Here is a 26101-nt window from a genome sequence, read left to right on the forward strand (position 1 = left end):
GTATCTAAATCACTCCATTAATAATGAGGCTAGTATATTCCGTATTAAGTCAACAACCAAAAAGAACACAGAGTACCATTAAAAAAAAAAAAAAAGTAAAAAGTGAAGGAAAAGGGAATAAAGGCAAAAAAATTAAAAATAAGAGCAAGATTTTGTAACAATGAATTTCTCATTCACTTTAAGAATAGATTAACAGGGATGGGGTTGTGGCTCAGCAGTAGAGTGATAGCCTACCATGTGCGAGGCCCTGGGATTGATCCTCAGCACCACATAAAATAAATAAAATAAAGGTATTGTACCTGTCTACAAAAAAAAAAAAAAAAAAAAAAGGAAAGAAGAGATTAACAGGGGGATGTGGCATGTGGCTGTTAAGCACCCCTAGGTTCAATCCCTGGTACCAAAAAGAAAGACTACATTAACAAAAAGTGTGTATATGCATGTATATATATGCATACATATTACATATTTTATATACATATATATGTATATATATACACACACACATATATATGAACAGAAGTATATATTCCAATGACAATGTATTATCAGAAATTTTACTCCCAAATGATAGAGAGATACTAGTCTATAGATGTCCTACTAGTGACCAACAGATGCTTCAAAGTTCACCTCAGCAGAGAAGTTTCACATTTATGTATTTTTATTGTTTATTCTTTAATCCCTATTTCCATCATTTCCAAATGAGACAATCACTATAATGTATGTAATGTGTTAACACGTTTTCTTACAAACTGTATAATGTATTTTACTTACAACATTCTAAAATTTACATAAATCCTATTGTTATATATCAAATAAACTCCATCATTTTATGGCCATATGCACATGTAGTCCCATTACTTCACATTGCTTGATGGTATTCTGTAGTATAGATTTATCATATTTTACCCATCACTGGGGAAAGGGTATCTTCAAAAAACTGTTTTCTACAAGCACAAATAATGCCATAATAAACAACTCATTACAGACCAGTATGAGAATTTTTTTTCAGATGTATTCCCAGGGGAAAAAACTGATGGATCACAGGGGACACATAAAGCATAACCTCATTAAGTACTACCCTCCAAAATGGTTAGAACAATAATACACTCCCAACAATAAGGAACTAGCATAACTGAGCAGCTACTAAGCACCAAGCAATGAGTCAAGCACTCCAGATCCTTTAGTCCTATACCTCCTCATTGTCTTCAGCTGGTCCACTCATTTGGCCCTTCATAACAGCCGCCACCATGTCAGAAATACATTAGAACTTCCTCCCTTTCTTTTCCCTGACACCCCTAAATTCCCTATTATATTCCAAAGATGGCTTCCAGCTCCCAAAGCCTCTGCTAACCATGATGGTTACAAAAACAAAATGAAACAGCAAACAGTATTTTTAAAAGGTTTAATTTTGAAAAAGTCATTACACAAAACACTTCATATACATTTCAGAGCCATTCCTATTCTTCTCAAAGGATTCTATACTTCATCTTTTTTCTACTTTTTCCATGACCTTGAAGGAATAACTACACCTCTTCAGAATGCTCTTCTTTATATATAAAATAAAGGGAGCTAGAATAAAATCAGTGTTTTTAACCTATCCTCTGGAACTGTAGGGTCTTCTCTGAAGTGGCTCAAAAAAAAAAGAATCATGTCCAGGCAAAGAGGAGCCTATCTATGCTTCCTCAATTAGTTCAATTATTTATAAATTGTTTTCTCCTATGATTCAGTTTGGAGAATCAAAACTATTTGAGAAAAAACATTATTAGTTAGGAGTATCAACTTTTATCACATACATGTTCAAAACATATACAGAGATGTTCATTACAACATTGACTAAGGGCAAAATATTTGAAAACAAACATTGACAACTGGTTCTATAAATGATGACACACCCATACAATGGGACATAATGGAGACTTTCAAAACACCAAAGCAGCTTTAAGATATAATAAGTAAGAAAATAAGCAAGATGTTCAGGATGTATGTATTCTGCTACCATGTGTGTGTGTGTGTGTGTGTGTGTGATTACACACACACATATCTATGTATTTAGTTGTAGATGAACACAATATCTTTATTTATTCATTTTTATGTGGTGCTGAGGATGGAACCCAGGGCCTCACACGTGAAAGGCAGGCGCTCTACAACTGATCTACAGCCCCAGCCCGAGCTTTTATATATTTTTAAAGTGATACATATACTTGTATATGCATAGGCTACTCCTGAACAACATATAAAAAACTAAATATTTTGGATGTCTCTAAAGAGGGTTAAAGGATAAGAGTTTTATTTTGCTATATCTTTTTTATGTCTTTTGAATTTTTTTTTGGGGGGGGGGAGGCGGGCTGGGGATTAAACCCAGGGCCTTGTGCATGCTAGGCAAGCACTCTACCAACTAAGCTATATTATTATTATTTTTTTAAGGAGGTGATGAGGATCAAACCCAGTGCTTCATACATACCAGGCAGGCACACTATCATAAGCCATAACCCCAGCCTCTTTTTTGAATTTTATACCATTACGTGTACTATTTAAAATGTTAACTTTTTTAAACATTCTAAATAGCAACCCATTATACTATTTTCTAAAATTTCTTCTAGTTCTTACATTCTGATTGTAACATCCTGACTTCCAATTAGATAGTAGTTCTCTCAAGTAATCCGAAAAAAGAAAGTAGTTGATAGGCAGTATTCTTCTTATTCCAGTTTTTATTCAGCAAGGTGAATGTGTCTACACAGGATAGAGATATTAAGTTCAATCTTGGTACTGCCTTTTCCTTTGTAGTGAATTTGCACTTAACTGGATCTCACCTTCTTTTTTATTCATATCAATTTCCCTGAGTTAACCAAGCCAGGTCCAATAAATGAATTGTCTTACCCCTAAGAATTGTTAGAAAAAGAATATATTCATGTTAATAACAGATGACAGTGTCCATTCAGCTCAAAATTTATTTAATTACTTTTCAACTGCACTATCCAATAGATAGTCACTAACTGCATATGGCTGAGCACTTGAAGTGCGGCTAGTTCAAATTCAGACTTGCTGTCAGTATATAATATGCCAGATTATGAAGACTCACTCCAAAATAAAAAGCAAAATATCTTGATTTTTATACAGATTATATATTAAAATAAAAACCTTTGTATATATTGGGTTAAATACAATATTATTAAAACTAATTTCTCTTTGTTTCTTTTTGCTTTTTTAATGTGGCTATTAGAAAATTCAATTCTACTTTATTTTCTGATTAATACAGAAATCCTACTACAGTTCTGATTAATTTACTTGCTCACACTACACAAGAAAGCTATTTCAAACTTCACTATCTCTGGACCCTTTTCTTCCCCACCTCAACCTATATGACCTAACCTCAGAGAAAACTGAAGGGTAGTTATAGAGTTGTCTTCAGGTTATTTACAAAGTTATATCTTCTTTGAAATAAACTTATAGATTTTGAATTAGGGTTGTAGCTCAGTGGTAAAACACTTGCCTCGCAATTAGACTGGATTCTCAGTACTACATATACATAAACAAAATAAAAGTTCATTGACAACTAAAAAATTTTTTTTAAAAAACGTATAGATTTCATTGCACTAGCTGGATTAAAAAAAATGATCCATATCTTAATGAACACTGATGGTTTTAAGTACAATGCCACAAAGAAGCCCAGACAGAAAATTAAGATAACTTAATGAGTATCTGTCTCAAAAAATAAAAAGGGCTTGGCTATGGTTCAGTGGTTAAGCAGCCTTGGGTTCTATGCCAGGTATCAAAAAAAGATAACTTGGTTCTAGTTTCAACAACATTAATTTCTCTGAAAAACATTAACAATGTACCATTCAAGTATAAAATAACCCAAGGTAAAGTATCAAGGTTTTTTTTTTTAATCATAGTTTTTAGACAAAATAATAATAGCTTCTTTGAATTTATTAAATTATACTAAGTAGTTACCTATTTTGTTTCAAACTATTTCAATATCAATTAAGATAATGGATTTAATTAGACTGAAAGGAATAAAGAGCTACACAAAGGCAAAATTGCTGTTGTAGGATAATAATGTAATTTTGCCAATACTTTTCTTCTTTTTGTCCATTAATAGTGCTTTGTACACAAGGCTCTCTCATTAGCCACCTTGGTCTTCCCTATAACATAATCCTTATAAGTATAGCTACTTATGACTGTGACCTTAGAATACCTTCCAAAGCTATTTCTTGGACCCCCCCCCAATTCCACTATGAATCCAATTTCAACAATACAAGATATGTAGTTTTAGTGAAAAACTAAACTTGAGTTCTTATGCTATAATATTTTAACTAAGTACTCTTATCATGAGTCAAACAAGCTTTTGGTTTAAGTACCATAGAATAAGAATTCAAGTTCAATGCATTGCCTTGTGTTTGGTACCACAAAAAAAAAAAGTGTTTATTTTGCCAGGCACAGTGGCACAGGTCTCTAATCTAAGCAGCTTGGGAGGCTGAGGCAGGAGGATTGCAAGTTCAAAGCCAGCCTCAGCAACTTAATGAGGTCCTATGCAACTCAGTGAGACCCCAAAATCAAAAATAAAAGGGCTGGGATGTGGCTTAGTGGTTAAGTATCCTTGGGTTCAATCCCTGGTACCTAAAAAAAAAAAGAACAGTGTTTATTATAATCTTGTAACTCTGAAATCATTAATTTTCACATAGAAATTGAAATGCTGCCTCGACAAAATTCGGTATGTGTTTTTTGCATTTATGATTGTCTGTTCTAGAGTTGTACACCAGCACTACATAAAGGGCTTAATGGCATTTAACATTCATTGAAATTCATTTTATTCAGCCTTCCTATTAGTAAGCTATAATTGCTTATCACAGTGCTAGTATAAGAAATAATTCATATTTATAGCGCTCAAAAAAGGGTGTTCTTTGATACTGTTATACTTTGGCAACATCCTACCTTCCTAGTGTAACTACCTTTTTTTCTCAAGATTGGATCAGAGACTTCAGGAATCTGCCCACAAGTCCAAAATATTACCTGCCACCTTTGCCTCCTTTTCTTTTTTTTAATTTGGGGTGGGGGATTTATTAGGAATTAAACTTCAGGGTGCATTTCTACTGAGCTTTACCACCCCAAGTCCTTTTTATTTTTTCTCTTGAGACAAGGTCTCATTAAGCTGTCCAGGCTGGCCTCAAACTTGCCAGAGTTGGCCTTGAACTTGTAATCCTCCTGCCTTAGTCTTCCCAATACCTAAGATGACAGGTATATGCTACCATGTCAGGTTCTCTGCCTCCTTTTTAAGTCAACAGGCTTCCTGCTGAGTCTCCCAGTCTTCAAGTAGAGATGGAGTGTACAGATTTCAGAAGGCAGTGCAACGGGAAAAGAATTTAGAATTAGCTATGTATATTAATAGGTATATTTACCATGATCTCTGCTATATGTTCAAAGAACAATTCTGGAGAAAGTGAGTACATCAAATGGTAAAATCTGCAAAGTAGCTCTGATGTTAAAGGAGTCTTAGTTGGTTTAATCTGATGCTCTTGAATAAAACCAATATTGCTATAGAATTGCCAAATATCGCATCAATATATACTACACACTGTTCCTATTGTTATTGGCTAGCCATTTATCATCAATGCCACCTACTAAAAAATGTTATATAAAGAACTGAAAAATTAATACTAAAATCTCCATGGATGTGATTTAATCACAAGGTTATGTTCAAGAGACAGAGGTAATAAGAATGCTAAGGGGAGAGAAATATAATTAATGGTTCATGTCTGGGACTTGGCTTAATAATCATTAAGATTTATTAAGCCCTTATTATGTGCCAGCATTAGGTTGTGCAAGATCCACCAGGCCCCATAACTAATAAACAAATCTAGCAGTTTGGCCAGGCAAGATTAAAATATACTACCCCAAGGCAAGGAGAAAAATGTTCCCACTCAATGATTTCTGGGATACCCCAAAAGATCCCAAGGACCATAAAATTTATAAGTTACTATAATAACTGAGAAGACAGTAGATAGGAAAAAAAATTCAGAATTAACTGTGTAGATTAATGGGCATATTCAAACTGGAAATAATTATTTTCAATTACTACCAAACTATGTGAGATCAGTATCAAGCAGTAGAAAACAGATGAAAAAATTATGGGCTAAATAAGTTCACTGACGCATCACTAAAGTGTGTTAGGACTAAGAAAACAAGGAGCCAAACCTTTAGCTCAGCTCCTGATGAGAAAGTTCTTAAACAGTCCTCCATGTTATATAGAGGTCCTAGTGAGAAAAGCAGAGAAAAATGGGGAATAGGTCTCAAATGTCAAATGTGAGTTCCTCATTCAAAGCAACCCAAGTGAGCTGTAAAATTAGAATGTATTTATTAGTCCATCACACACACCAAATAAATAGATAGATAGATAGATAGATAGACAGACAGACAGCAAATGCTGACCCCTCTTCAAAAGAAATGTCATTTTATAGTGGGGCAGTATGGCACACGCCTTGTAATCCCAGCTACTTGGAATGCTAAGGCAGGAGGATCATAAGTTCAAGGTCAGCCTGGGCAATTTAAGGAGACCCTATCCCAAAATTTTAAAAGGACTAGGGATAAATCTATGGGAGAACACTGGCTTAGCATGTACCAGTCCAGAGTTCAATCCCAAAATACAGCTAAAAAAAACCCCAAACATTTTACTAAAAAGATGTCAACTTTCTAGATTACACTATAATCATCCCTGACAACTGTTATCTCCAAGGTTTGTAGCTGATTATTAAAGCAGATTCCTTATAAAATTACCCAAATTAGGGGCTGGGGTTGTGGCTCAGTGGTTGCGTGCTCACCTAGCATGCTTGAGGCACTGAATTCAATCCTCAGCACCACATAAATGTAAAATAAAGATACTGTGTCCACTTAAAAAATTAAAAAATAAATATTAAAAATAAATAAATTATGGGGCCGGGGATGTAGTTCAAGCGGTAGCACACTAGCCTGGCATGCGTGCAGCCCAAGTTCGATCCTCAGCACCACATACAAACAAAGATGTTGTGTCCGCCAAAAACTAAAAAATAAATATTAAAAAAAATTCTCTCTTTTAAAATAATTAATTAATTAATTAATTTAATTACCCAAATTAATCATGACTGTCTAGGCCTAAAAACAGGAAAGTAGTTTGATTGATTGGCAGAAATAATGCAGATTTACTTGACTCTACCAAATTGTAAAGAAGAGATGTGTTTTAAACTTTTTAAAGACACATATGTAGAACTGGGGATGTAGTTCAGTGGCACATTACTTGCATAGCACGCTCAAGGCCCTGGGTTCAATCCCTAGCACAGGTCAAAAAAAAAAAAGTACATGTGTAAGACAATTATAAACTTGGTAATATTTACTTCAATTATTAAGAAAAAACTGGGACGGGTCCCATTTAAGCTAAATACCTAATAATCTCTACTCTGCAATGATTTAAGGATTTAAAGAATGAAAATTTACCCTATAGTAAAGTCAATTTATGCTAATCACTCCTCTTTATCCAAGTACCATAAGACAAACTGATTTCTCCCCTCTACTTCTGGGGATTGAACCTAGACCCTTGCACACACTACGCAAGCACTCTGCTGCTAAGCTACATCACTAGTCCTTCATTTTGTTAGTTTTTATTTTGAGACAGGGTCTTGCTAATTTGCCCAGGCTGGCCTCACACTTATGATCCTCCTGCTTCAACCTCCCAAGCAGCTAGAATTACAAGATCCACACCACCCAGTGCCTTAATCTTTCTTTCATTTAAAGCCTTTACTGTCTGCCAGATGCTAACAATACAATGAACAAAACAGACATGATCTTCAGTCCTTGTGGGGTTTACAGTCTAAAGGATAAAGGCAAGTATTCAAAATATCAAACACAAACTTACCAGTCAAAGTATGTAAACCTCACTGTTGCCATCAAAAGGGAGAAGGATGTGACCTGTGCACAACAGGCCCAATGACAGGTTTGGACTATAAAATAAACCACACCTATTAAAACATATAACCACATAATTTTACTTTAAGAAAAAACGTGACAGACTCTCCACATAAAAGGGAAAATTACAGTGAACTTTAAGACAGCATCAAGGAACATAAAGGCTTCAATGTTTTGGGTCACAAAATACATACTCTAGACCTAATTATGAGCAGGCAGATATGAACTGCCACTTTAGATTACTAATTCAAAAACCCTACATTTAGAGTAGAAACTTATACAGTACCATAAAGGTTGCCCCATTGTACAAGGAAAAACATGGAGTGCTAATCTTATAGCAAAAAGAAATGTAAATGTCAAGAGGTGATATTCACTAACATGTTAACTCATTTGTTATTCTTTGTTTTTGATAATAGTCATTACAACTGAGGTAAAATGGTTGTCTCATGATTTGCATTTCTTTGATTAGTGATGTTGGGCATTTTTTATATACTTCTTGACCATTTGTATATCTTCTTTTGAGTAATGTCTATTCAGATCATTTGCCTATTAACTGTGTTTTTTTTTTGTTGTTGAGTTCTTTATATATTCTCCATATTAATCCCTTCTTAGATGAATCATTTTTAAGATTTTCACTGCAAATATTTTCTCCCATTCTGTAGGCTCTATTACCTTGCTGGTCCTTTGCTATGCAAAAACTTTTAATTTGATGTAATCTCATTTGTCTATTCTTGCTTTTGTTGAATGTGCTTTTGCAATCCTATGCAAAAAAAAAAATCTGTTCAACCCAAGGTCCTGAAGCACTTTCCTTATGGTTTCTTCTACTAGATTCAGTTTCAAGTCTTAAATTTAAAAGTCTTTCATCATTTTGAGTTGATTCTTTTTATAGATTACATGCTCCAGTTTCATCCTGCATGTGGATATCCAGTTTTCCCAGCACCATTATTGAAGAGACTGTCCTTTCTCCAATGTATGTTCTTTTGAAAATCAAATTTTCAACATACATAATTTTCTTTGGGGCAGGGGCAGTACTGCAGATTGAGCACACGGGTTCTCTACTACCAAATTACATCCCAGGCCCCTTTTTAAAAATTTTAATACAAGGTCCCACTAAGTTGACCAGACTGGCCTTGAACTTGCAATCCTCCTGCCTCAGTCTTCCAAGCTGCTGGGATGGCAGGTGTGCACTAGCATGTCTGATTTTATGCCAGCACCATACTGTTTTGGTTACTACAGATTTGCAGTGTTTAAAGTCCGAAGCTGTGATGCTTCCAGCTCTGGTTTCTTTGCTCAGAATTGCTTTGGCTATTCAGAGTCTTTTGTGATTCCATATTTTAGAAGTGTTTTTTTCTAATCCCATAATAAATACTACTGGAATTTTATAGATATTATATGAATCTGTAAATCACTTCGGACAGTAGAGACAATTTAAGAATATTAACTCTTTCAGTCCATGAACATGGTATGCCTTTCCATATTTTGTGTCCTCAATTTCTTTCATGAGTGTTGTACAGTTTTCATTGAAGAGCTCTTTCACCTCCTTAAATTTATTCCTAGGTAATTTTTTATAGCTATTATAAATGTGATGCCTTTCTTGATTTCTTTTTCAGTTAGGTCATTACTGGTATACTTTTTTTTTTTTTTAATGTTGATCCTAAAATCATTTATCATTGGTGTTGTTGTTATCTGTTTTCCTTGTTTTCTACAAGATCATGCCAACTGCAGAGAAAAACTGACTTCCTCTTTGCCAAATTGGATGCCCTTTATTTCTTTGTCTTACCTAACTTCTCTAGCTAGGAAAACCACGTAAAGTTGACTTTAAAAAGCAAGCTCCAGCTGGGAAGGAAGCATGCCTATAATCCCAGTGACTCAGAGGTTAAGGCAAGAGAATCCCAAATTCAAGACCAACCTCAGCAACTTAGCAAAGCTAAGCCCTAAGTAATTTAGTAAAACCTTGTCTCAAAATAAAATATAAAAAGAGCTGAGGATATTGCTCCGTGGTAAAGCACCCTTGGGTTCAATCCCCAGCACCAAAAAATATTTTTTAAAAACGTAGGCTAAAGGGGCTGGGGTTGTGGCTCAGTGGTAGAGTGCTTGCCTAGCATGTATGAGGCAGTGGGTTCAATCCTCAGCACCACATAAAAAATAAATAAATAAATAAATAATGTAAAGGTATCGTGTCATCTACAACTAAAAATATTTTTTTTAAGAGTAGGCTACAGAATATTTTTAACACCATGTATATAAAGTTTGTAAACAGAACAATGTTATATCTTGTTTATGGAATAAAATTGATCTTTTTTTAAATATTTTTTTTTAGTTGTTGATGGACCCTTATTTTATTTATTTATATGCAGTGCTGAAAATTGAACCCAGGGCCTCACACATGCTAGGCAAGTGCTCTACCAATGAGCCACAACCCAAGCCCCTAAAGTTAATCTTGATAAACAATATACAGCAAGAGTATTATAAACAGCAAAATTTGACTGGTTACTTTTGTGGGGGATGGAAAGGAGAGAACAAAGAGAAAGTAATAAGAGAAGAGATATAAAGGGGCCCTCAATCTTACCTATAATGTTTTGTATCTTAAAAAAAAAAAAAAAAAAATCTAGAACAGGACCCTGTCTCAAAATTTAAAAACGTTTAAAAATATTTTTTAAAAAGGGCTGGGGATGTATCTCAGTGGTAAAGCACCCCTGGGTTCAATCCCCAGTACCAAAAAAACAAAAACAAAAACAAAAAAAAAACCTAGGAGATGTGAGTTTGGCTCAATGGTTCAGTACACATTGAGCCTACACAAAGCCCTAGGTTCAATCTTCACCACTCAAAATTTTTTTTAAAAAAAACAAGAAAATTATGCAAAATAACATTTGTTTAAATTGGACAGTGAACACAAGTCTGTTAATATTATTCCATTGTTTGAAATAAAAATTTTAAAGAAACTTTTGGTCAAATAAATACACATACATGTTCAAGCAGCAAGAGAAAATGATCTCTTTTTTGAAATTACATTTATAAAACTCTTCTAATGCTTCCAGTGTCTATTAACCTTACTGTGATAGAAAGCTTTAGGTACTTATTCACAAAAACACACTGTACATGTTGAAACTCCTTTTTTCTAACAAGATAACTTCTCACATGATGCTGCCAGAGACACTAAAAAATCTGGCTGGGTAGTTACCGGGGATTGGTATCAACCAACACAAGCCACACTGCCATCCTACACCCACAAAAGTACAATTTTAAAATCTTTTAACTTACAACTAAATAATTCTCCTGAGCCATTCTCAAGTTTCATCACAACTCTCTATGCAAATGAGAGACCATGAATGACCAACAGATTTTTAAAAAGAAAAAAAATTACAGCTCTACTTTTTATTTTATTTTTATTTATTTATTTATTTATTTATTGGTACCAGGGCTTGAGCCCACTGAACCACATATCTAGCCCTTTTTATTTTATTTATATTTTTTTAGTTGTAGATGGACACAATACCTTTATTTTATTTGCTTATTTTTATGTGGTGCGGGGATCAAACCCAGTGCCTCAGGCATGCTAGGGCAAGCACTCTACCACTGAGCCACAACCCAGACCCCCTTTTTATTTTTTGAGACAGAGTCTCACTAAATTGCTTAGAGCCTCGACAAATGGCTGACCTTGAATTTGCATTCCTCCTGCCTCAACCTCAGTGATTACAGGCATGCACCACCACGCCTGCTAGGCTCTTTCAACTTTTAACATAATCTTCCTTCTACATTCCTCAGTCACACAGCCTTAGAGGACTCCGTGCAAGTTCCTCCACATAGGTACAATGTTGCTGGAGTGTCTAATCCTAAACAGATTTATGTAATTCAGATAGCACCATGGGAGTATGTTAATTAGCACCAAGGGAAAATGAGCTTGGGACTCTGCTTAACCACCTATCTAGGATGCAAACTCCTAAGAGAATTACTTCCCACCCAAGCATGATTAGTACATCAAACTGAAAAATATGTCCAGGAACAAGCAGTTCTAGAAATAGGAATTCAAACAAAACTGGCCCCATGGCATTGACTGTTCTGCAGACCCAATGGCAGCCCTGTTTTTGCTTCATTTCCTGGCTCAGTTAAAAGTACCTTAGAGAGAATACGTGTCTCTTCTCAAAATAAACTTGGAGAATGCTACACAAGTTTCATGAAAATCTGTTTTAAGCATTATCTACTGGTTGTCTCTGTGTGTATTTTTTTATTTGTATGGACCTCAACCGGTTGTGGGTCTGTGTGGGTTTGTCTCTATGGGTACAGGTAGGGGACTCTCTGTGGAGACATACGGGGTTATCTCTGTAGGTGTGGAGTTCCCCATATGTGTAAGGGTATAGAAAGAATGTTATTGGGGAGTTCTGTTGTATATGTGTATATGGGAGTTCTCTGGGTATAGACAGTTTGTGAGTGTTTCTCTTTGGATCTCTGACTCTATATATTTGCCTGTCTGTGTTTCTATGTCTCTAAAGTGTTTTATTACAAGTCTTGAAACAAATTTTATAAGTTTCTACCCTTCCACAAAACCCTAAAAAAAAATTTCTTGCCTCTCATTAAGTTTCATAAAAAAGAAACATGAAATGAGACCAACAGCTAAGACAACTTCTTCTCAACAATGAATTAAAAATTGAGGTTCTGCAAGTTTACACTAGTACCAAACCAGAGTCATTCGTTTCCTGCAAACCCCCAGGTGATAACAGTGCTTCTGATTTAAGCAGCAAAGACTGAAATTATTCCCAACTTAATAAACTGTAATTAAGTATCCTATGTAGATTTTCCAGCATATCCTCTGACTGATTTACACATGTATCAGATCATTTTGATACCTGATCATAAATCAGGAGTTACCATTTTGTTTTAAATATAAGTCTCCTGTGAGTTGGGTTTGCATGAGTCAGTCCTATGAGGTAAAAAGACTTGAAAGTGTACTAATGTGAATTTCTGGATTTTTTTCAAGCTGGAACAAGGTAAACTTCACAAAGGATTTGCTACATTGCAAAATCCTTTGGGTAGACAACCAACTGGTTTTCCAAAGGTGATACAGCTCAATTTCAATGCTATTTTCTTTAAACTACAATTTCTTCTTTCAATATTGCTCATATCAAACTAGATTATATTTATTTCCACACATTTACATTCCCTATCCTCTCCTCGAGGGCAAGAATGGTATCCTGCTGATTTTATAACTGTAGCATTTAGTAGTATCTGGCACATACAAATAATTAGGTTTTACACAAAAGAAACTCACAGTGTATTATTAGGGCAGATTATTAGACAAGTATGCCTAATACTTATACTTGGTCTATGCAGTAAAATTACAACTTCTCCATTTCTATAATACACCCTAGCATAGACCCTAAAAAAGACATAGCATGAGACCCATCTTCTTTTCTCCCTCATAGACATAAAGAACACCAATTAGTAAAAATTCCTATCTCATTTCTGTGTCTCAAAGTACAGAGTAACCTAAGATGGACTTGGTTGAGTTTATCCAATAAAGCTTTGTTGAGGAGAAGTATTTACCTTCCAAGAAAAGAAGTTCCTCTTTACCCTGGAGCAAATAAAGTCAACTTTGAAAGCTAGATACACATACCACTATCTAACCAGGACAAGACTTTTTCTTTGTGCACTCTAATCACACATACTCAATTCCTGACAATGCCTTAAAGAAAAAAATGCTGGGCATGGTGGCACATGCCTGTAATACCAGTGGCTTGAGAGCCTGAGGCAGGAGGATCATGAGTTCAAAGCCAGCCTCAGCAAAAGTGAGGCACTAAATGATTCAGTGAGACCCTGTCTCTAAATACAATACAAAACAGTGCTGGGAATATGGCTCAGTGGTCAAGTGCCCCTGAGTTCAATCCCGGTACCAAAATAAATAAATAAACAAAAATTTAAAAAATATATGTGTATATATGTATATACATATATATATGTGTGTGTGTGTGTGTGTGTGTGTGTGTATATATATACACACACACACACACACACACACACACANGTGTATATATGTATATACATATATATATATGTGTGTGTGTGTGTGTGTGTGTGTGTGTATATATATACACACACACACACACACACACACACACACACATGCACATAACTATCAGGTGTTATTTTGAAAAAGAACCACATAGTATTATAATTTTCTAACTTAATAGAACTGCAGAAGATAAGTTCCTCTGTGGACCACTGGTACACAGGATTTGTTTTCGAAATGCCACTGAGGTTCCAACTTCTGTCAAAATAAACTACCAATAAGTAAGAAAAATTTGCTAAAATAACAAGTGTTCCTGTGAATAACTCATTATAATCCCTAAATTAGTTGTACTAAGATGATAATTTTCAGTGTCATTCTTGAGTTAATATGGACACTCTTCAATCAAAAGTTACTTGTAACATCTAAAAATTAAGAGGAAAAAAGCTTAGAAGGACAATGTAAAGGAAAGAAACAATCAGAACAAATCAGAAAAAAGTAAAATATCAGATTTTATTTGGGGACCAATAAAGCCATTTTATTTAAATTATAAATATAATATAGGGGCTGGGGATGTGGCTCAAGCGGTGGCGCGCTCGCCTGGCATGCGTGCGGCCCAGGTTCGATCCTCAGCACCATGTATAAACAAAGATGTTGTGTCTGCCGAAAAACTAAAAAAATAAAAAATAAATTAAAAAAATATATATATATAAAATATAGTCCCTATCTTTTATATTACAAATAAAATAAATTTCTGATGTAATAAAGATCAAAATATGATAAACACAACCATAAAAACAGTTGAAGAAAATAGAGAAGAAGTTCTTTATAAACTTTAAGTAGAAAAGGCCAAGACACAAAATGTTAAAGCCAAAAAGGAAAAAAAATGGTAAATCTAACTACATTAAAAACTTAAGGGACTGGGGTTGTGGCTCAGTGGTAGAACACTCACCTAGCATGTGTAGGGCCCTGGGTTCGATCCTTAGCACTACATAAAAATAAATAAAATAAAGGTATTGTGTCCAACTGCAACTAAAAAATAAAAATATTTTTTAAAAAACTTAATAAAGTTATAAGTCAAGAAAAAATACAGTAGGAGAAAATATTATACTATATACACAAAGAATTAATAGCCAGAATATTTAAAGATTTTCTACAAACCAACATGAAAAACCTCCACAGAAGTGCAGAGGTTTGTATCTGTTTTTTTTTTTTTTAAGTAGCTTTGTTTTTATGTGATGCTAAGGATTGAACCCCAGTACCTCACATATACTAGGCAAGTGTTCTACCACTGAGCCACAACCAACCCTTTTTATCTGTTTTTTTCACTGCTGTATCCTCAGAACTTGGCCCACAGGAGTCACTCCATAAATAATTTGTTAATGGCTATGAAGAGGCAATTACAAGAAAAAGACAATGAACTGCCAATCTGTGCATGAAAATATTCTCAGCATCACTATAAGCAGAGAATACAAATCAAAAGAACGGTAAAAGATTTTCCCCAAAGATGTAAACAATATAATGTTTTGGTAAAGATGTGGGGAAAATCTTGTCTCATATATTGTTAGCTGATATGTAAAATGGTACTACATTTAAGGCAACATAGCATTATAAGTTTAAAATATAAATATCTTTCAATCCCCAAATTCTACTTCTAGATATCTACCTTAAAAAAAAACAAAACACTCTACAAGAACACAAAATGCATACTGATAAGTACTACAGCACTGTTTATAAAGAAAGAAAAAAGGTTAGGTATGTATCAGAGAGAATGCTTAAATAAACAATGGTAAATTCTTTGGAAATCAATTCCACAATTGAAAAGAATGCCACAACCAAACATACTGATACAGAAAGAACTCCAAGACAGGCTGTTAAATTACAAAGGAACCTGCCAAACAATGTACACAGAGTATTTTCTTATTTATGCATGTTATTATAAAACCATAAACTTCTCTCTATATAAATCTGAATGTAAATTCGTAGGGAAAAAAAAAAAGGAAGATAATCTGATAGTAAAGATCACCTCAGAGAAAGGGAATAAGACATTGGCTGAAGACCAAGGAAAGATTTCAGCTTTATTTAAGTTATTTTATAAGAGTATAGTCAAAAATTACTTGCATAATTAAAAACTTTTTTTTAGAGGCTGGGGATGAGGCTCAATGATAGAGTAAAGGCCTTGGATTCAATCTCCAGCACTCCCCTCCCAAAAAAGAAAAAAAAATAATGGAAGTGCCATTTAACTGATATGAAGAAAACAAGAACAACATATTTTTGAAATTAGATAAATAATTCAATGTAGTTCTACTGCAGATATACATACAGAAGATTGGCATTCAGAAGAGTGGTCTCTTAGCTAAAGGAATAATTTTGGAAGTTGCTTAGATGATTACTTAAAGACACAGGAATGGTATGGATGACTTGGGGAGAAAACAATGAAAAAAAGTAGAGGGCCCAAGGGCTGGGGTTGTAGCGCAGTGGTTAAGAAATTGCCTCGAATGTGTGAGGCACTGGGTTCAATCCTTAGCACCAATAAAAAATACAAATAAATAGGGTTGGGGTTGTGGCTCAGCGGTAGAGCATTCGCCTAGCATGTGTGAGGCCCTGGGTTTGATTCCTCAGCACCACGTATAAATAAATAAAGGTATTATGTCCACCTACAACTAAAACACATATATTTAAAATAAATAAATAAATAAAAGATATGTGTCCATCTACAACTAAAAAATAAAGAAAGAATAGAGGGCCCAAGACCAAAGAGAAATAGTCAACAAAGAAAGAATACGGAGTAGAAATCAGATGAAAACTAATGAAAAGCAATGTCACAGATGCCAAAGGAAAAGACAGAACCTTTCATAAGGAGCTGGCACAAATGCTGGTAAAAGATCTAATAAGAGGAGGACTGAGGGGCTGGGGATATAGCTCAATCGGTAGAATGCTTGTCTTGCATGCACAAGGCCCGGGTTCAATCCCCAGCACCAAAAAAAAGAAGGACTGAAGCTGGGCACTGTGGCGCACACCTGTAATCCCAGCTAAGGCAGTAGGATCATGAGTTCAAAGCCAGCCTTAGCAATTTAGCAGGCTTAGCACGGCCCTAAGCAGCACAGCACTCCTGGGTAACTGGCAAACACATAAAAAAAGATGAGGATTGGAAAAAAACAGACCATGCTTCCCAATATTATGGAAATTAGAGCAATGTTAGCAAGAGGATTTTATTTTGGTCAGAATATCAGAGTAGGAGTGGGTTAAAGAATTCATGAAAGAGGGAAAAAAAACGTGTACATACATAGAAAACTCCTTTTCTGGCTGTAAAAGACTACAAAGACAGGACAGTAACAGAAAAGAAAAAGGCAAGTGGGATAGGGTTATCAAAATGGGGGTTGTGGCTCAGTGGCAGAGTGCTTGCCTAGCATGTGTGAGCCATTGGGTTCAATTCTCAGCACTGCATATAGATAAATCAAGGTCAATCAACAACTAAAAAAATCTTAAAAAAAAAAAAAAAGTGGGAGATAGTACAGCAAGTCTGAATTCTAAAGGCAAGAATGCAGGAGAAAGACAACTAATGGGGACAGGGTTGTGGCTCATTAGCATGTGTGAGCATTGGGTTCAATCCCCGGCACCACATAAGAATAAACAAATAAAATAAAGGTATTGTGTCCATGTACAACTAAAAACAATTTTAAAAATAAAAAGAAGACAACTAATGTAAGAATTCTTTAAGAAGACAGAAGAACTGGGTGTGGTGGACCATGCCTGTAATCCCAGTTATTTGGGAAGCTGAGGAAGGAGGATTGAAGGTTTGAGGTCAGCCTGGGCAGTACATATAGTATGTATAGCAATACGTGTCTCAAAAAATAAACAGGGTTGGGATGTAGCTCAGTGCTAGAACATTTCTGGGTTAAATCCCCAGTACCTCCAAAAAAAAAAAAAAAAGAGAGAGAGAGAGAGGAAAGAACATGATTAGAGCATCTGTGAAGGGCTTGTCTAGATACTTCCTCTATCAAAACAGGAAGGAAGGAGGAAAAGATGAGTTCAAAATACACAAGTTTATAGATTTGGGAGACAGAAAGATAAAGTTGTCATTTGGTGGTTTCTGTTTTTATAATGAAGCATAAGGCCTATCACTGGTTTAAAAAAAATGTGAGAGATTAATGGAATATTACTCAGCAATAAAAGAGAATAAAATCATGGCATTTGCAGGTAAATGGATGGAGTTAGAGAAGATAATGCTAAGTGAAGTTAGCCAATCCCCCCAAAAAAACAAATGCCGAATGTTTTCTTTGATATAAGGAGACTGATTCATAGTGGTATAGGGAGGGGGAGCTTGGGAGGAATAGATGAACTCTAGATACAGCAGAGGGGTGGGAGGGAAAGGGAGGGGGCATGAGGTAATTAATGATGGTTGAATGCGATGATCATTATTATCCAAAGTACATGTATGAGGACACGAATTGGTGTGAGTATACTATGTATACAACCAGAGATATGAAAAATTGAGCTCTATGTATGTAATAAAAATTATAATGCACTCTGCTGTTATATATAAATAAAAATATAAAACAGTATGAAATAGTCATTTGCAATGAGTAGGAAAGTGAACTTACTAGAGAGATGTACAACACTGCTAGGCAAATGCTGATTACACAGGAGGCTGATAATTATGGATAGGGACATTGATCTGCCTGGTTTTCTGATTTTGTCTACCAACTCTCAGCTCCACGGGTACAAGCAACTAAGAAGACAGATGGTTAGGTTCAACTAGTGCATCACTAAGAGTTCTGCAACCAGCAGAAGTCACTTCCAACAAGTAAACAGAAAAAGAATTTACACAAAGGATATGAGGTAGCTTTCAGGGTGAAGAACCCTCTTCAGGGATACAGCTAAAAACACCGCCCCACATTACAGAATTGGGCTAGTAAAGATGTCATGATTAGTAGTGCCAAGCAAAAGATGTGGCCTGGTTTGCACCATTATAGTTCTAGATATCAGGTGCCAACCTTAACAACATTGTCATTGTCACCCCGTGTCTTGATCTTGCTGCCAGGGACTGATACTACATGGGGATTTGTTGAAAATGGAAGGGGATATTGTGAAGAATGTTGTGGAAGGGTTGAAGCAGCTGAAAAGATGAAGAGAGTGGTAAAGGGACTGAGTATAAGGAAGATAATGGATGACACAATGTCACGTAGTGACTAAAAAAATAAACAAGGATGTGAGGCATGATGGTTAAAGCCTCATCATGGAAGAGGGTAGAGATCCTGAGATCTCTTGAAGAGATTTGAAGAGAGAGGTTTTAGCAGCAATTAAACACAACTGAAACAGACTTCACATGGGAGTTTGGTCAGAGCAGCAGGGGTTTGGCTATGTGACAAAGCCTCCTACTGCTGCCATGGGCAATACTGCATCTCACTGATCCCAAAGGCATCACAAATTGGCAAAGCCTTAGGCAAGTTAATTTCTCTCTTTAAGCCAGTATTTTATCAACTATAAAAGATAATACAATTCATCTGATAAAACTGTTATGAGGCTTAACAGATGAGATAGATGTCTAGCACAAAGTTAAGTATTCAGTAAAAGGTAGTCATTATAAGTGTCACCAAAGCCAAGAGGAAGAGTTTCCAAAAACAGGTAGTCAACACTATCAAATCTTTTTAAATGATCAAAAGGGTAATGTTGGGGGCTGGGGTTGTGGCTCAGTGGTAGAGTGCTTGCTTCACACATGTGAGGCATTGAGTTCAATCCTCAGCACCACATAAAAATAAATAAAGGTATTGTACCCATCTACAACTAAAAAAAATGTTTTAAAAAAGGGTAATATTGGAACACTGCAGGAGATAAGACAATAGAGAAGATGAAGTTAGTTTTAGTGTTGAGTATGTAATATTCAGAAAGGCTTTTAGGAGCTGACAGCAGTGCACCACCTATAATCCCAGCAACTCCCAGAGACTTGGGAGGCTGAGGTAGGTCAATCACAAATTTGAGGCCCAATTAGCAACAGAGCAAGACCCTGTTTCAAAATAAAAAATAAAAAGGACTTGGAATATAGCTCAGTGGTAAAATACCCCTTGATTTAATCCCCAGTACCAGAGAAAAAGAGAGAAACAGAGAGAGACAGAGACAAAGAAAGGAAGGAAGGAAGGAAGGAAGGGGGGGGGGCGGAAGGGGGAGAAGCACGAAAGCTTTAAGCCTTATAGTCAGCAACTCAACCAGCAGCTCTAGTGCCCATTTAATATAGGTACTAATCTAAGAGCTAGCAGGTGCCCCAAACTGACACATTTCTACTGATGGACCCTTGAAAACAAAATAGGAAAACACCACCGATGTATGCAAGTGTCCAAGACAGAAAACAGTTTATTGAACTGTTGCAGAATATAGTTGGCAAGGAGGGAGAATGAAAATTAAACACATCTTAAGTTATTTACTTTAATCGAAAATAGTTTTAGATTAAGAACTGTTAGAGAATAAACTTTTTCCTTTTTCTTTCCAAATCTCTGGCCATAAATCATAAAGACTATAAAAAGCTCCCACAAATTTCAAGCTTACTAAACCTGTCATTGGGTGACCAGATTTTAGCTCCTCTAATTGTGCCTTCTACTGAAACAAAATGGCAGAGCTGTGGGTCAGACCAATTGTCAAGATAGTTCTCCTCCCACCCACCTCAGATGTTAGGCTCTGAATATTAAACAAGAACTACCATGAAAGAGACAGCATATTCTTCATAAACTCAACTTGATAAAGGGTCTGAAATAAAGATTACAACAAATCTCTTTCCTCTCTCACTATGAGAAATGGGATAATCTTCAAGGAAATGATACAATAACTTACTCTCCCTTTTTCATGAACTACTATTCATTTCTTAACTGAATACTATGGATAAGTATTTTCTCTCAAAAAATCAAACACAACTGCAAACTTCTAAAATAGCTCTTAAAATAATGTTTAATCTTTCCCAAGCTCAAGGAGAAGAGTATTCACAAATAATACTAGTCAATAAGTAAGAAACTATTTATTATATAACAAAAAAAATCCACAAAAAAAATTCAGATTAAGATTTAGCTGGGCACTAAAGCACATGCCTGTAATCCCAGCCATTTGGGAGGCTGAGGCAAGAGGATCAGAAGTTCAAGATCTAACTTGACAACTTAGGGAGACTCTGACTCAAAAAATAAAAAGGGCTGTTGAGTGTAGCATCCCTGGGGTACAATCCCCAATACCCGAGAGGGAGGGAATAAAAATTAAAAAGTCAAATCCTAAATTTTGAGCAGAGGAATAATTTGAATTGAAAAGCTCCAGAATTAGGGCTTTGGAGTCAGATTAGGATTGTTAGCTCCAACTTATTACTGGGCAACCTTCAGCCAAATTTCTAACCTCTCCAACCTCAGTTTCCTCAATAAATCATACACTACCTTAAGAGTTTCTTAAAAGTATTAAATAAAATAGGAGCAGGGCACAATCGTGCACATCTGTAATCCCAGTGGCTAAGGCATGAAGATTGCAAGTTCAAGGCCGGCCTCAGCAATTTAGCAAGGCACTAAGCAATTGAGTGAGACCCTGCCTCAAAATGAAAAATAAAAAGGGCTAAGGATGTTTCTCAGTGGTTAAGCATGCCTGGGTTCAATCCTCAGTACTCCAAAAAATAAAATAAAATAGTATATAATAAGGCTCTAAGTACCAGGTCTGACATATAACAGGAATCCATAAACTGTCATTTTCTAATATTCAAAGGTTTAATAAGTTTGATTCAGAGAGAGGGTAAAACAAACAGCAGAGGAAAATCATTAACTGAACAGAAACGAAGAACATATTGCTCGGGTATGCCAGGTTTATAACTTTAAAATTAAGGAAAGTTTCTCAGTTAACAGTTAACCACAAATGTGAGACTGCATCATTGATCTTGAAATGCTTCTCTGTATGTGATGTTCTTCCTCCCTCCTTCTAATTTAACAATTTTTTGAGCTGTACATTTGTACAATTTTCTCTTGTCCTTTTCCTAAAGTCCTGACTCACACTCTCCTTTCTTCGGTCCTGGGATGACCTAAGCCTTAGCCAGACAGACACACCTTAGAGTTTACTGACTATTCTAAAGATTTCAGGAAGGCTAAGCATGGTGGCACATGCCTGTAATCCCTGCAACTCAGGAGGCTGAGGCAGCCTCAGCAATTTAGCAAGATCCTGTCTCAAAATAAGAAGGGCTGAGGATGTAGCTTACTCATAAAGCATCCAGGCTCAATCCCCAGAACTGTTGAAAAAATAAAAAAGTTCAGGGAGAAGGCCAGAACCAGCACCTAAGACCTAAGAGGTCAGAAACAATCCATGTGACATAATGAAAAAGACATGGGATAGGGAAAAAGACAGATGTAAATGTAAGTCCCACCTCTGCCACTTCCTAAATGTATAACCTGTACAAGGCACCTACTCTCTCTGGACCATATTTCCTCATCTGTAAAACAGAGATAATGACAACCATATCTCATAATATCCTTGTCAGGATTACAGAAACACTGACAATTCCTGGCACATAAAAGGCCAATAATGGTAACTATTATTAGGGTCCAACTGCCAACTAACTCACTGAACATTTTGCCAGGCTGTACTTTTCTAACTGGCAAAGGAGTCACGCTGTTCCTACATTCCCATGCCTATAGCCCAAACATTCCATTTCTGTAATCTATAATTAACCAAATCAAGAGTTTAAACAATTCAGGGCAAGAAAGCACTAAATCCTGACAACAAAACTAGTGCAAGGTTTAAGTTTGCCAAGAGAAATACGGAATCTGTTTGAACATGGTCATTACCCATAGTGATGTAAGCACAAGTCAGTTGAGGTTCCTGAGCTTGGAGTCTTATTATCAGAAAGTCTTTTAACTTTTCTGAAATAAATCAACTTCTGCCTTGTTTTTGCTTCTGTGCTCCAACTTTCCTATCACCCATTTCCAAGAACACAGGGAAGAGATCCTCTCAACGGTCACCTCATTTACTGTAGAAATTTTCTTCCCATTTCGCAAAGTACTTCTTACAGAGATTTTTGGTTTGCTTAGTTCATTTAATGTGAGCTTATTAAAAATATATATATATATAGGGCTGGAGTTGTGGCTCAGTGGTAGAGCACTTGCCTAGCATATGTGAGGCACTGGTTTTGATTCTCAGTACCACATATAAATAAATGAATAGTTACATCAACATCTAAAAAGATATTTTTAAAAATCATTATATACAAATATATAATAACCACAATGACAAGATCTGGTCCTCAGAGCACCAGGTTACAGGATGGAGGCAGGTGTCAAAGATAAAATGTGCACACTGTATGTTCATTCTTACTGACTACTACACTTGGGAATTCTGCTCTTATAAAAAGTTTATTTCTGAGACTGAAGATGTGGCTCAGTGGTAGAGTGCTTGCCTAGTATACAGAAGGCCCTGGGATCTAGCCCCAGCACCACCAAACAAAACAAAACAAAACAACTGTATTTCCCTTGTGTGGGTAGGCAGAGTAAAAGAGCTAAGAAACTAATGACAAATACATAAATGGAGTAAGGGAAATCATCAATGGAAATGTGATTTAACATAAACAAGTTTGTACATGAGTTACAAAATAAAAGCAACAATCACAAGTTACATAGTCAAAGGCAACTTTTTCAAAACTAATGTTCCCAGTCCCTTCAAACATGAAATTTCATAAAAGCAGAAAGGAGTCAAGGTCAGAATGATGATTTAAATAGGCAATCAAGAAAGGCTCAATAAATCCAAATGTCACACTGCAGTTCCTTGATGAGGTGACTTTCTACTGGGGGAAAGAAGGGCAGACTTGTACATTTCTTTTCATTTAGCCAATGTGATATCAAAAAAGTCAAGATTCTGTCTCTAAAAAGCAACTCTGCAGTGCCCTTACTTTTGTTCAACATCTGCATCTTTGTCCAGAACTCCACCTGCTTAACTTTCAGCAGAAAAGTTTTTTTTGTGCAATTGACATTGTCTAAGGCAAGCTCAGCCCTGTCTTCCATAGCCTCGGGCTGCTGAGTAAATCTAGAATCATGGGACATACACTTTGATACTGAAAAACAACAAGAAGGAGGTGGTTTAGTGAAAATGAAAACAGCCAAGAAGCACATCTAGAATTAAAAAAAAAAACAAAAAAAAACAGACTCTGGTAGGTATGCTGCCTTGTTATTTTTTAACTTCTTTATATAGAATCTATTGAACTGTTGTGTACCGTTCAGAGGAGGTCATGGGAGCATAAAAATCAATTCTTCATAATAATGATAGCTATAATTTTTAAGACCATACTAGATGTGATAAATTCAAGGCTAAGATCTTTGCAAATATTTCTAATTCTCAATCATAATTAGTATCTTTATTTTATAGAAGAAGTTAATTTGTAGAATTTGGAAATTATCCAAAAGCTAGCAGTAGGAGTACTAGAACTCAAACCCAAGTCTGCCTGACTAAATTCCATGCTCTGAAAGCAATTTGTTAAGCACTTCTACCCTTAAAAAAAATCTAATTACAGATTTTAGACAGAAAGAATCTTAATCACAAGAAAAAGATTTGGCCAAAGTTTATAAAGCATCCAAACTAGTTTAAAATATGCTTCAGAACTCCCAACTCTCAAGTAGATACTTTCAGCACTGCTGCCTATGCTTCCTCCTTCACTATAATTCCTCCTAGAAGATTCATTTTACAAGTGACAAGGGCATTGTCCTAAACAACTCATTCAATCTTGTACCTAATGTCATTTAACACTGTATTTGGGTAGTCAGATTGAAAAGGTTACCTGCTATACCTTAATCATAAAAGCAATTACAACAAAATGTTTGGCTGATCCAAGGTTCCAATTCAGCTCAGTCCTTCACTGTAAAACCAGTGCAGATTTCACACCCCTTTATTGCTGTTTTGATAAAACAATTAAAAATAATTCACAACAATTAAAAAAAATTGCTGTGTTTGTATTGTGCCTAGGAAAATAGAACCATAATCCCTTTTTACATGACCCACATCTCTGTATTTTCCAATATTTACCTTTTTTCCCCCCTGTGCTAATTTGGCATTGAGAGAAAGGTATGATGGATAGCCAATGTTCGGGTAATATTTTACATCTAGGCATGCTTACTCTTTGGTATTCTGAGGCCTCCCCACAACTATGTATGAGAGAAGCTGACAGCTGAGATAGAAAGCCACAATGATCGCTTTCCCCAAAGAGAGCATTTCTTGCAAACGCTTTCTCATCACAATGAAGGAACCGATACAACCACCATTCTCTTCATACACAATCTAATAATACTGACCCAACTCCTGAGTAAGGTTACAAACCTCTTAAGATAAAAGAGGGATGAATCTCTCCATTACCCTTCTACAATTAAAGAAAATGCAAGAGTATTACAGTTGCTGAGAAGGAAAGGCACAGCATGAGTACTGCTTTGGGGAAGCGGTTGGCCACAGAAAGAGAGAAAGTCATCATCTGTACAGAAGCCAGACAACTCAGAGGACTTCAATGAGAGCTAACTACTGCTTACTCGTCCTCCAAAGAGAAAAGATTTTTCCACCTTTATTGGTGGGTGGGCTTCCGAAAACGGCAAGGTTTTTCTATACTACCAAGATCTCCTCCTCGGATAGTCCGGAAAATAACAAGTGGGAGTGTTGGGGCGCGGGGGGCGTAGTATAAGGTGCCTCTCTTCCCGGTGCTTATTCCAAGTAGTAGTGGAGAGCGCTACCTCCATGTTACCCCTAGCGAAGTACAGCCGTGCCACCTGGAGTCTCTGCTCCTCAGCCACGGGGGGCAGGTGGGGGCAGCTCCAAGAAGGTAGGCTTAAGCGGGAAGGGGTCTCACTGCCCCCACAATAAGAAAAGTGAGAGCGTGGAGGGTGGTGCAGCTTTGCCGAGAGAATCTGCGGTTCCCCCTCGCTCCCCTCCCTCTCTCCCTCTCCCCCTCTCTCCCTCTCCGAGCTAGGCAGCCCGGCCCCAATACCTTCTTGACTGTGCGCGGCGCCTCGGTGACTGTGCCGTCGGGGCTGACCAGGGCCTCGCCGCCGTCCCGGTGCCGCTGATGCTGGTGATGTGGGTCGCTCCGCTTCATGGCCGACGCCTGAGGCACCTTCCCGGCGGCAGGGCTGAGAGCGGCGGCGGGCCCCGAGCCCGGGCCAGGGGCCGGGGGCCGCTCCGCGGCTGGAG

The 26101-nt window shown here is 36.4% G+C and overlaps 1 protein-coding gene across 2 annotated transcripts in view; it reads right to left on the reverse strand.

Annotated features, from left to right (window-relative positions):
* The window catches only part of Ahcyl2 (adenosylhomocysteinase like 2), a 187016-nt gene extending 160921 nt beyond the window's left edge, over window positions 1–26095 (reverse strand). For both annotated transcript variants that reach the window (XM_048786938.1, XM_048786937.1), the window contains exon 1: window positions 25899–26095. In XM_048786938.1, the coding sequence (XP_048642895.1) occupies window positions 25899–26006 (108 nt within the window). In that variant the 5' untranslated portion in view covers window positions 26007–26095. The remainder of the gene's footprint in view (window positions 1–25898) is intronic.
* Between the last annotated feature and the right edge of the window lie 6 nt (window positions 26096–26101).

Source organism: Marmota marmota, unplaced genomic scaffold (genome assembly GCF_001458135.2).
Source record: "Marmota marmota marmota unplaced genomic scaffold, marMar, whole genome shotgun sequence".
NCBI classification, from domain to species: domain Eukaryota; kingdom Metazoa; phylum Chordata; class Mammalia; order Rodentia; family Sciuridae; genus Marmota; species Marmota marmota.